We start from the raw sequence: 12,382 nt of genomic DNA on the forward strand, positions 1-12,382 counted from the left end.
CTTTCTTTCTTTCTTTCTTTCTTTCTTTCTTTCTTTCTTTCTTTCTTTCTTTCTTTTTAATTTAATTTTTTTTACATTTTTTAATACATTCAATCACATTATTTAGCTTACAAGGTGATCATTTCAATATGTGAACATTTCTCCCCAGTCCAGTTGATCAAAATATAACAATACTACCTCCCTGTCTCAACAATGCTGTCTCCGTATTCCTCCTCCAAATGTTTTTCCCCAGGCCCCACTCCTCCACACACACCACATCTGGCATTCACACCCATCTCTTGTGTTTGTATATCCTTTAGCCCATCAGCTTCAGTTATAGAGTGCAGACACTTGGTATATATTAAGTGGGGACATACAGTGTCTCTCCTTCATAGCCTGGCTTGCCTCACTCAGCAGTAAATCTTCCATATTCTTCCACTTTCTGTCAAAAACCAGAGTTTTGTTTTTTTTTTATGGCTGAATAGTATTCCATAGAAAATACATCATGACTCTTCCGACAACTCTATACTTATTCTGAGGTACTTGTATAGGTACAATAAGTGGTATTAGCAACTACGCATACCCTCTTGTTTTGCTTGCAAGTAAGAGAGAGCTATAGAATTACCAAGAACTACATGGCCAAGGGAATCTAAGGTTTTTGTTGGGCTGCCACGCTCTTTGCTACATCTTCAGCAAATTGTCAAATGGCAGCAGAAAAATTCTGAGCTACGTCTCTATTATTAGATACTCCTATGCTCAGAATCAAAATGCCTAGTGTAGTTTGTCCTGTGTTGCCCTCATGCCCTGTCAGCATTTCTCTTTAGTGTCTGAATAACAGATTAAAAGGATAGTTGGTAAAATCTGCACTATGAGAAGATAGAAGAATGATTTATTGTCCAAGTAGACAGTTCCTGTCATCCACCAACTATCCAGACATCAGTGTGCCCAGCCCTCAGATGCAAAGTCAGTTTCAATACCACAGACAAAAATATATCCAGAGGGAGCTAATAGCTTAATTATAGGTAGGATGGAAAGTGTTCTGTCAAATCAGGATTGGTTTCATTTACAAGGCTTTCAGAAACTAGAAGAGTGGTATTTGATAGAAGGAAAACATTTACATAATTCAGATCTGTTGTTTTCCAGTAATCATGCAACAACTAGATATGGGACAGAATGGGGAAGGTCCAGATAGAGCACTTCTAAAGTAGAGATAATAGGGGACAAATCTAAACAAAGAATGGAGGGGCTGGCCTGATGATACAGTGGCATTGTGCAGAGGAAGCAGGATCCCACATGGCCAACTGTAGTTTGAGTCTTGCCCCTGTCAAAACCTAAAAAATAAGGGACCAGCAGTTAGCATAATGGCTGTGTCGCTGGACTCCTATGTACTTGACTGCAGTTTGAGTCCCGGACCCAGTGGCTTAAACTCATGCTGGGTGCGTGTGTGTGCATGCCCAAGATCCCGAGAGGAGAATGGAGGAGAAGGGATTGCAGTGTGACCATCCCCCCTGGGGAGTGATATCTCGCTTTCTGTCTCTCTGTCTCTGTCTTTCTGGCGAGTGCATGCGCCCTATAGCAAAACCTCTCCAAAAAAAAGAAAAAGCCTAAAAAATATAAAAAAGAAGAAAGAAAGAGAGAGAGAGATGTGCATCCATCCTGAGTCAATGCTCTGAAGTTTAACTTTGCAAGGATCAGTCAATGACATCTGATATAGTCTCTTCCAGCAAGGTTAGAGAGAGTCTTCTACTTGGTGATGTTTCGAGTAAACAAAATCTCCAGGCTGACTCTATGGCCTGCTGTTTAAGGCAGCCAGATCCCACATGGCCAGCTCTGCAGTTTGAGTTCTGGACCTGGCAGCTTGAGAAACACTCTGAGTACATGTAAGTGCATGCCCAAAAATCCCAAAAGAAGGTAGAGTTGGAGGAGAAGGGATTGTAGTGTGACCATTTCCCATGCGAGGGTGTTTTTTCCTCTCCTTCTTTTGCTGCCTCTCTGGTGAGCACATGCACTCTAGCAAAAACAACCAAACAAACAAAAACAACAGAAAACCTCTCACAGACCATTGTGTTGCTCAATGTCTTCATCTTCTACAAACACAATGGAAAAGGATTTTCTTACTACCAATAATTTAGTATTTCTGGAAAGGGGATTAGTCCATCTTTGGCAATCATGTAGGCTGTTTTCTTTGAGTAGAGCAGGGTCGTAGGCTGCCTTGTCCAAACATCAAGGTCTTCTTGTAATTATTTCAAATGACAATGATTATTGTTTCCTGAAGAGCACCAAGCATAGATTAAGTGAGGCCAATGGAAGAGCCTCTGGCCAGGAAAGATTGAATGATGCTTTTAGTTTAGCCAATTGAGTTTTGATAATCCCACTCTTGCATTTTGGCAGTCTAGAAGATCGAGGATGATTTACACAATGGAAATATGAAGAAAAGGTCACAGTTTACAGACTGGTGGAATGACCTGAAATGAGGAAATGGGTGCCTTAGTTGCTGTAAAGTTCAAAAGGAATTTTCCAAGGAGTTATGTTTTCCTAATATTTCACCTACTGTTTGGGCCATGGCTCTTTGGCATGGGAATGCTCCAACTCAGTGGGAAAACATACAGATCATTAGAAAAACTCAACTCTTAATATTTAGTATGTTTAAGTAATTCAAGACTTAAAAAGAAAACTTGAAACATAGGAAATGATTCTGTAAAAGTTAGGATCTTTGTTCATAGGCCAATTACCTAAAAAGTTAAGAAAAACTCTTGTGATTAAGAGCAGATTGACACTCCAAGAAAAACCTTATTTAAAGAGAAAACTAAGGCCCACCCTATTGTCTAGCAGTAAGGGAGCTGGATTCCACATGGCTGAGTGCAGTTGAAATTCTGGTCCTAGAAGCTTGAAAAATATGTCAGGCATGTGTGTGTGCCCCAGATCCCATCAGGATGGAGAAATGGAGGCAAAGGGACTGTGGCCTGACTGTACCCCTTTGGGGAGTGCTTTCTCCCTCTCCCTCTCTCTCGCTCTCCAGTGATCACATACTCTCTCTGACAACTGAAAAAAAAAAAGAGAGAGAGAGAAAACCAAGATTTAATTTTGTTTAAGTGTATTGATATTCAAGACTCTTATTTTAATGCCCATATAATAAATTAGTCAATTTGATGACATATAAATTTCCCTTTACAAGATTTTTTTTTTGGACAGGTTTTTTTCGCTATAGGGCGCATGCGCTCGCCAGACAGAGAGAGACATAGAGACAGAAAGCGAGAAATCACCCCCCAGGGGGGATGGTCATGCCACAGTCCCTTCTCCTCCATTCTCCTCTCGGGTTCTTGGGCACGCACGCACATGCGCCCGGGGTGAGTTTTAAGCCACTGGGTCCGGGACACGAACCGCGGTCGACTACGTGGGAGTCCAGCGACATAGCCATTATGCTAACTGCTGGTTCCCCAAGAGTTTTTTATAAACCCTCTACCATCTCTTTAATTTCTTCAGATTTATCTAATTGTTTCTTCCCTTGTTTATGCTGAAACAATTTTTAATTGTTTTTGGCCAGAGGGCACACAAATGTGAGAGATAGAGAAAGCCCTTCCTTCCCCCAGTAGGGCCTGGCCACATCACAATCCTTTTTCCTCCATTTCACCACCCCATCAGGATTTCTTGGCTCACTCAGTATTTTCCAAGCTTCTGGGTCAGGACTTAAACTGTGATCAGCATGTGGAATCTTGTCCCTGTGCACAGTGTTTAACCACTGAGCTACCAGCCAACCCTAAATAGCTTTTTTTTTTTTTTAAAGAATGGTTTTATTTAACATTATTTATTATTATTATTTTGAAAACATATTTCCAGAGAGAGACAGAGAGAGAGAGAGGGAGAAAGAGAGAGAGAGAACCTGAGAAAGCAAATCTCCAAATTGAGAACTCGAACCGTTGGCCATTTGGGAGTCCAGTGCCCTTAAGCACCATGCCACCTGCCTGTCCCCCCCAATAGCTATTAAATTAGACAAAATTACTTTTTCTTCAGCCAGAAAATATTAATATATCTTTATACTTTTTAAGCATTTTCACTAAAACCATACCTTATTATCATTTTATAGTCTGAATACAGAATTATTTTACTTTTGGTAGTTACATATGTTAGCTATATTTTTGACGCCCAGGAACTCTAATTTGAAATAAAGACCTAGGAAGTAAGCAATTTAAAAGATTTAGTCATGTACCGGGACCAGCAGTTGGCGTAATGGCTATGTCGCTGGACTTCCATGTACTAGAACCGCGGTTCGAGTCCTGGACCCGGTGGCTTAAACTCATGCCGGGCGCATGTGCGTGCATGCCCAAGATCCCAAGAGGAGAATGGAGGAGAAGGGATTGTGGCATGGCCATTCCCCCTGGGGGTGATTTCTCACTTTCTGTCTCTCTGTCTCTGTCTGGCGACAGAACTCACTAGTTTCTAAAGACAATTGAATCTAATAGAGAAAACAAAGAGATCACAACATTATATATGTATATGTAGCCTAAATATTTGTCTCTAATTAAGTTGACTTTTGATCATAGAGCAATCTCTCTCTGTCTCTTTTATTTAGAGATATTTTTGCTATAGGGCATGTGTGCTCACAAGAGAGGCAGAGATAAAGCTATAGAAAGTGAGAAATCACCCCCCAAGGTTGATGGCCATACCGCAGTCCCTTCTCTTCCATTCTTCTTTTGGGTTTTGGGCACGCACGCACACGCACCTGGTGTGAGTTTTAAACCTCTGGGTCCAGGACTCTAACTGCAGTCGAGTACATAGGAGTCCAGAGATGTAACCATTATGCTATCCTAGGTCTTCACTCTCTCTCTTTTAAAATTTGCTAGAGGGTGTTTGAGCTCATCAGAGAGGTAGAGAAAGAGAGAGAGAGAGAGAGATAGTTAGAAAGTACTCCTCTCCATACCCAATAGGGCATGGTCATACTGCAATCCCTCTCCTCCATCTCTCCCTCCTTTCAGGATTTTGGGCATATGTACACATGTACCCACTGTGTTTCTCAAGGCATTGGGACCAGGACTTAAACTGCGTAGTTGGCCACATAACATCCAAACCTTTTAACCATCACACCACAGGCTGGTCTGATCATAGAGCTTGTTTTATGAGAGTTTTTTTGTTTTGTTTTGTTTGTTTTATTTTGTTTTGATTTTTGTTTTTGTTTTGCTACAGGGTAGTTGCACTTGCCAGAGAGACAGAGAGACAGAGAGACAGAAAGTGAGAAATCATCTCCTGGGTGGATGGCCATGCCACAATCCCTTCTCCTTTATTCTCTTCTTGGGATTTTAGGCATGCATGCACATGTGCCCGGCATGAGTTTTAAGCTGCTGGGTCTGCCACTCGAACTGTAGTTGACTGTGGGAGTCCAGTAACATAACCATTATGCCATCTGCTGGTCTCCATAGAGCTCTTTCAAAAAATCTTTTTATTATCGGGCTTTGGCCAAGTAGCAAATATCTCTGGCCTTTTTCTTTTGTGAATTACTTCCTGAGTTTGCATGTTCAAAAGGTTGGTTCTATTTAGGTAAATCTAGTTATGTAACTTATGGCCCCATACTAAAGTACTGCCCTTAGGAAATTTTTAGAAAGATAAACTCACATAACACAAAAGCTAAAGAAAACCACTTGATGGAGTGGCCTGGGTATTGAGAACAGAGGGAACAGGTGAGGCTTGAATTGACCTTCTAAGGAGGTTTAAAACTCAGGCAGAGAGAGAGAGACAGAGAGAGAGAGACAGAGAGAGAGAGAGAGAGAATGTGAGCTAGGCTTCCTGGCTGAGCAGCAATGTGAACACAACCTAAGACAGGGGGTTAAAATACTTATTTTATTTTCACTTCATTCCATAGAACTTGAAACAACTTAGAGGATACTTATTTAATATAACAGTAAAACACAAAAGAAAAATCAGGAGTTAGAGGCTCTGTAATAAGTAGTTACATAGTTATATAACTGTGTAGTAGTTATGGTTGGGCCTCAAATTGAGCTTCCTGGTGGCCAAAGGGAAAAGAGATAGATAAGACAGGTAGACAGACAGGAAGCCAGGTGGTGGGTACTTGAAGTTTTCATTGTTCATGCATGGAACAAGGCATCAACATTGCTTGGACTTGTTAACCAACATGTATCAGCTCTGTTCCCTTCCATTCCAGCTCCACAGGGGAAAAAAAGCAAAATCTAAAGAACTGTTCCTTTAGAGCTTCTGGGGGGCTTGAGAGACACAGAGCTAACCTTGTCTTTGCTGGCTGGGAGCATGTACATCTCTGGAGTCCTGTGCCTTCCCCTCTTAGCAGTGAAGATGAGGAAGGAATGGAGGAAAGAGGAGCCAGATCCCTTGGTCTGGGTGGCCACCCGGTGTGTGGTCTGGCCTGGGCACTTGGAACCCTGTGCCCTCCGACACTCGAGTGTGTGGTGGTAATGGGGAGAGTTGGAACCTGAACTCCTGGATCAGCTCACCGCCACTCCAGAATGTCCTGGTTGTGTCGCTGGCAGGGATGACCTGGGCAAGATGACTTACCTGACGATGTGCATCAAGGAGAGCTTCCGCCTCTTCCCGCCTGTGCCCCAGGTGTACCGCCAGCTCAGCAAGCCGGTTAACTTTGTGGACGGCCGCTCTCTCCCTGCAGGTGAGATGGCACGGATTGGGAGGTGGTTCTGGATGCTCAGGTGTCCCCTGTATACACTCTCTGTGCCCTTTCTTCAAATCCCTGCACTAGTGAGGAAGCACTCAGGCTCTGTGTTCAGAGTTCTAGGGCCAAATCCTAGCTCCACAACACATGGATAAATTCCTCTGCTTCTAAGCCTTCATTCCTTCTCCGTAAAATGGGTGGGACAAAGACCTTTCTTTCAACATTGATATCAGGGTTAAGAAGACAGTGTTCATTAAAGCTGTCATGTCCCACCATGCATCACGCCCAGAACATCAGGTGGCATCGTTCATGTAGACTATGATACTGTGCAGTGCCCAACCTGTCAACTATGTGCAGCGACTTCATAGAGAGTGTTTAGTCCTGCACCTGGCGCATAGTAAGCACTGATGAATGATTGTTTTACTATTGATAGTTTAAGGTTGGGAACAATAACTTCCTGAGAGTCAGTTCATGGAAAGTAGACAGGGTATAGGAGTCCCTGCCTGTCCAACCCCTGGCAGGGTGGGCTTATTCCTCCTTTAGCTTTTTTCCCCAAATGTCTGCATCTGGTGCTGTGTGCAGTGCTGGATGTGAGATTGGAAACTGGGCGTGATGGTGAGCAGAAGGGCTCTGCTGAGTTAGTGTGGTCATGAGCTTCCATCAGCACCAGTGGTTGGGCCCCGGGGAGAACCTCAGGATTCTGGCCCTGTGTAGAGTTGGGGTTCTGGCCCTGTGGAAGGGAACCCCTTGTCTGCCCCAGGACCACCTGGTCACCAGGCTTGTGCTCTGCCCACAGGCAGCCTGATCTCTCTGCACATCTATGCTCTCCACAGAAACAGCGCGGTGTGGCCTGACCCTGAGGTACCAAATTCCTGCGCACAGAGGTCGGGCAGGGTGGAGACTGTGTGAGTCACCCTTTGCCAGGACATGATGTTTTTAACCAAGATCTATTCCCTCAGGTCTTTGACCCCCTGCGCTTTTCCCCTGAGAATGTGGCTGGACGCCACCCCTTCGCCTTCATGCCCTTCTCTGCGGGGCCCAGGTAGGGAGAGGTCCAGTATTTCCAGGCCCTTGGGACCGGGAAGGGAAGGCCTCTTTTTGGGGGAGACTGTCCAAGGGGGATCATGCTGGGTTTGTAGTTGACCTGATGAGGCTTGCTTCTAGGGACCTTCTTGCCCTTATCATGTTCTCTCTCTGGAGGTGAGTGTGGTGGGTAATTTCAAGACAGAGCCCCATGTCGGGAGTCCCAGTGTGAACCCAGTCAGTCTGCGATCCTCACTATGCTTCAAACCTGCTTCTTAACCTCGGGTCAATCAATCTATTAGCCAGTTATTTATCTAAAAAAAAAAAAAAGTTACTGGCCGCTGAGAGCACTGGGTAACTTCCCAGGACCCCACACCCAAGCTCTTTGTCATGCTGCTCACCACAGGAACTGCATCGGGCAGCAGTTTGCCATGAATGAGATGAAGGTGGTCACGGCTCTCTGCTTGCTCCGCTTTGAGTTCTCTGTGGACCACTCACGGCTGCCCATCAAGATTCCTCAGCTGGTCCTGCGCTCTATGAATGGTATCCACCTCCACCTGAAGTCTCTGAACTCTGGGTCTCAGTTGTAGTTCTGCTGAGAGGAAGGACCCAGATGACCCACACTGTGCCCTTTCCTTGGCACCACCCTGCCCAGGCTGAATGTGGAGTGGTTGTGGCTCCGTCTTTGGGTGACTGGTGAGTAGGATGGGAGCAGGCACTGACATAGACAGTCACCTGGAGATCAGTGCCAGGTAAACGTGTGAGTCTGTAAATGCTCACCGGGCATGTATCTTGAGCTCATTCATTCACTCAACTCTTTGGTGAGCACCTCCTTATTTTGAGAAAGAAAGTTCATTTGCTTCCTACACTTGGCAGTCTTTCTAAAATGTAGCAGAAACTTACTTCCCCTGTTAGTGTCTCATAGTGAACCCAGTGGAAGCTTGGCCTTGAGATTCATGGTTATGACCAGTACCACACACAATACAGAGGGATGGCTTAGGGATTGCCTCTTTATGGAGATGTGTTCTTATTTTAACTTTGTGTGTCTGTGTTTGGAATATAACTGACATAAGGAAAAGTTGCCTAAATAAAGACTACACAAGATAATTATTCTAAAGCAAACTCCCGTGTGATCACCACCAGAGTCATGGACTATGGAAACTGGTTTCACTGGTGTGTCTCTGTCTCCCCTGACGTGGACATCTGCCATGTCTGCCATCATCAACATTTGTGTTTGCTTGGGACCAGCAGTAAGCGTAATGGCTATGTCACTGGACTCCCATGTAGTCAACCGCAGTTCACGTCCTGGACCTGGTGGCTTAAACTCATGCCGGGCACGTGTGCATGTGTGCCCAAGATCCCAAGAGGAGAATGGAAGAGAAGGGATTGCAGTGTGGCCATCCCTCCTGGGGGGTGATTTCTCGTTTTCTGTCTCTCTGTCTCTCTCTGTCTGGCGAGCGCACACGCCCTATAGCAAAAACCTCTTCAAAAAAAAGAAAAAAAGAAAAAAAGTTTGTGCTTGCTAGTCACACGGTGCCCTGAGTACTCATACTTAGGCTGGGAAAGGGAGTAGACCGACATTAGGAGAGAGCTTCCTGGAAGAAAGGGAGCTCATTTGAATCAGCTGGAATCCAGCCTTGAAGCATGGGTGAGGTATGAAGGTGCAAAGCAGGGGCCTTGAAGGCTGGAGGCCAAATGATGAATTAGAGGTCCTTCCCTGTCACCCCCTGCAGCAGCTGCCTCGTGGTTGGCTCAACACATACTTCTATATATAAGGTCTAAGGCCTTTAGTGGGCTCCAGTCCAGGAACTGGACAGTGTAGGAAGACGCACAAACCTGAGAATGCGGAAGGGGGTGGGGCAAGAGAGAAGTCTGGCCCTAGGATGAAACTGTCTGTCTGGTGCCCTGGGAATGTCCTGTCTGGAGAAACATCCTTTTTATTATTGATGCTCCCCTTCTTGGAAGAAGGCCACAGCCTTAGCAGGTCTGTCACAGGCTACTTGCTCACTCCTGCAAAGCCTTGGAGCTGAGGTTCCAGGCAGGATGCCAGGTGTGTCTCCTGGCTGGCTGCCCCTTGCCCCTTGCTCATGTCACGAACTTCTCTCTGTCCTGGCAACTGGAAAGAACACGGACTGACTGTTCTTTACATAAGTGAAGATAAGATTTCAAGAGCCATTGCCTGGGAGCTGAGCCCAGAGGTGATAATTACTTACTCCTGGGTGGCACCTGAGTCCAAAATGCATCCAGTTCCCTTAACTCTTTGAATATGGAGGAGGCCATGAGGCTAAATGGAAGGAGGCTGTTATCCCACTCGAGTTAAGGGACAGAACCCCTAAGACACTCCACAGGGAGGAACTTGCATGGAGGTCCTCTGATCAACACACCATCACTAGAGTTGGTGCTGTCTCTGAGGGTGGGAAACGGGGCTGGGATGACTGGTGGGCACCAGAGATGGACTCCACCTAATCCTTCCACTCTCGAACGCATCTTGCTGTCTCCTAAGATCCTGGTGTGTGTGTGTGTGTGTGTGTGTGTGTGTGTGACGTGGGTATGTGAGGCACACACTAGTGTGGCAGTAGGTCAGTGTCTCTGTGTGAATCATGGGGATGTGCATATGTGTGTGAACTCAATCTAGGTTTTGCCCATTACCTTCAGCCAGCAGGTTATTTCTTGATCACTTACCCACCTCTTGTGAACTCCTGTGCTTAGAGAACTTGTCCATGGCTGGCCCAATAGAACCCTGCACTCCCAGTGTCTCTTGGTCTCTGAGCATAGCTTATACCCGAATCCATGCCAGGGATCTGCTGAACGTCCTGTCCAGGATGATCCCAGCTCACTACTTTGCCTCAGTGGATACTATCTTTGTTACCCCACTGGCCAAATAACGAGTACCCATCCCGTCCCTTTCCTGACCCTGTCAGAGCAGGGCTGAGGTAGTCCAGTGATCTGGGAGTATAGGAGATTGGGAGGGGTCCTGGCTCCAGGCTATGATTGAGGGAGAAGTCCTGCAGGCAAGGAGAACCTGGTGTCATACTGCAGATTAGAACTCCATGAGGTCTGTCTATGGCATCCAGGGTACTGGGTTAGCAATGGGGACTGGAGGTAGGGAGTGGTAGGTCCTCCTGTGTTTAGATCCAGCAAACACAGCAGGGTCTGGATGACAATCAGGGGAGCAGGGACGGCAGCCCAGGAAACCCAGTGAGAGGGCACAGAGGCCAGGCGCTGGGAATGGAGCTCTAGCCAAGATACTAGCACCGAGGCAGGCACCATGTGAGGACAAGGCTCAGGACACACACCTCTCTTCCCTTATTGTGATCATCCTGGGAGGTAGCAGACAGGCAAAATGCTGTCCTGGGTGAGTGAGGCACCAAGTGAGGACAGAACATCTCTTCTCCCTCATGGTGTCCAGCCAGGAAGGCAAGGCAGTGGCAAGAGGCTGTCCTGGGGGAAGTGGCTGCTTGGGGTCTACCCCCAAGGGCCAGATGCCCTTTTGGGCCCCATCCAGCCTTGTTGGACAGCAGTCCATTCCAGGAGCCTCCTGGGGAACTTGGGTGCCCTGAGTGTGAGGGAGCCAGTGGTTCCTGGTCACATGGTCAGAGTTGGCTCTCTTCTCCCATGTCCCTGGGACCCTCATGCTAGCCTGGCAAGAAGGATTTCCTTCTCAGCATGAGACCATCCTGGCCTGATCCCATTCTGAAACCTTGTGTGTGAGAAAAGCTAGCCCAGCTCTTCCCATCTTTTCGTGAAGCCACAATGATGCACTTGAATGTCTTGGCTGATGCTCTCACGAGCATTGACACTGTTGAAAAGAGGGGCAAATGCCAGGTTCTCATTGGGCCATGCTCCAAAGTCATTGTCTGGGTTCTAACTGTGATGATGAATAATGGTTACATTGGTGAATTTGAAATCATCCATGACCACAGAGAAAAACTGAATCTCACTGGCATGTTTAACCCTTGTGGAGTGATCAGTCCCAGATTTGATGTGCAGCCCAAAGATGTAGAAAAATGGCAGAATCACCTGCTGCCATCCCATCAGTTTGGTCTCATTGCACTGACATCCTCGGCTGGCATCATGGACCATGAAGAAGCAAGACAGAAATATACAGGAGAGAAAATCCTGGGATTGTTTTTAAGTGCATAACACACACATACAAAACAAACAAACAAACAGACAAAATAACAAAAATCCTTGATGGAAAGAAAAGAAAGAAAAGAAAAGGTAGCCCAGAACAGAATGGAGTAGTCCTCTTTCTCAACAAGTGCAAGCTTCACTCTCCAAGCTTCCAAAAAAGGAGTGTTTGTTCACACTCCTTTGCCAGGGAGCTTTGGGAGCTGCGCTAGGTGTAGGGTGTCAGGGCTCACATGGCATGAGGCTGTGTGAAGGGGCAGGACCGGTCAGGCAGCCTGGGTTCTTCTATTCTCCTTCTTTAGAGGGACTTGTCTCCTCTGTCCTTCACTCAGTGTCTCCTCTATTCTCCCCACCTCCCTGCAAGGGAAGCTGGACACTACATTCAACCTTGTGAACGGTATTCCAGGGAGGAGGGAAGACAGAGAGGGTATGGGAATAGTCAGGCGAGTGGGTACTGCCCAGAGAGATGTTGATGGGCAGACCAGGTTACATGTAGGGACTGCAGTGTCTTGAACAATGGCTTCCACATCACAGTCTTCCTATTCCCTGGAGCTCATGAATATATGGCCTCATATGTCAAAGTGGACTTTGAAGATGTTGGTAAGTAAAGAATATTAG

At 46.2% G+C, this 12,382-nt stretch overlaps 1 protein-coding gene and 1 pseudogene across 1 annotated transcript in view; both read left to right on the plus strand.

The window, feature by feature from the left end:
- Positions 1 to 8,755, plus strand: part of CYP4B1 (cytochrome P450 family 4 subfamily B member 1) — a 26,647-nt gene extending 17,892 nt beyond the window's left edge. Inside the window, exons 9-12 of the mRNA XM_006164255.2 lie at positions 6,474 to 6,607; positions 7,407 to 7,471; positions 7,570 to 7,652; positions 8,040 to 8,755. Of these exons, the coding sequence (XP_006164317.1) occupies positions 6,474 to 6,607; positions 7,407 to 7,471; positions 7,570 to 7,652; positions 8,040 to 8,223 (466 nt within the window). The 3' untranslated portion in view covers positions 8,224 to 8,755. The remainder of the gene's footprint in view (positions 1 to 6,473; positions 6,608 to 7,406; positions 7,472 to 7,569; positions 7,653 to 8,039) is intronic.
- Positions 8,756 to 11,386: 2,631 nt separating this feature from the next.
- LOC102499152 (40S ribosomal protein S15a pseudogene) lies at positions 11,387 to 11,776 on the plus strand (annotated as a pseudogene).
- The last annotated feature ends 606 nt before the right edge of the window (positions 11,777 to 12,382 follow it).

This window comes from Tupaia chinensis, unplaced genomic scaffold (genome assembly GCF_000334495.1).
Source record: "Tupaia chinensis unplaced genomic scaffold, TupChi_1.0 Scaffold143599_1, whole genome shotgun sequence".
NCBI lineage: Eukaryota > Metazoa > Chordata > Mammalia > Scandentia > Tupaiidae > Tupaia > Tupaia belangeri.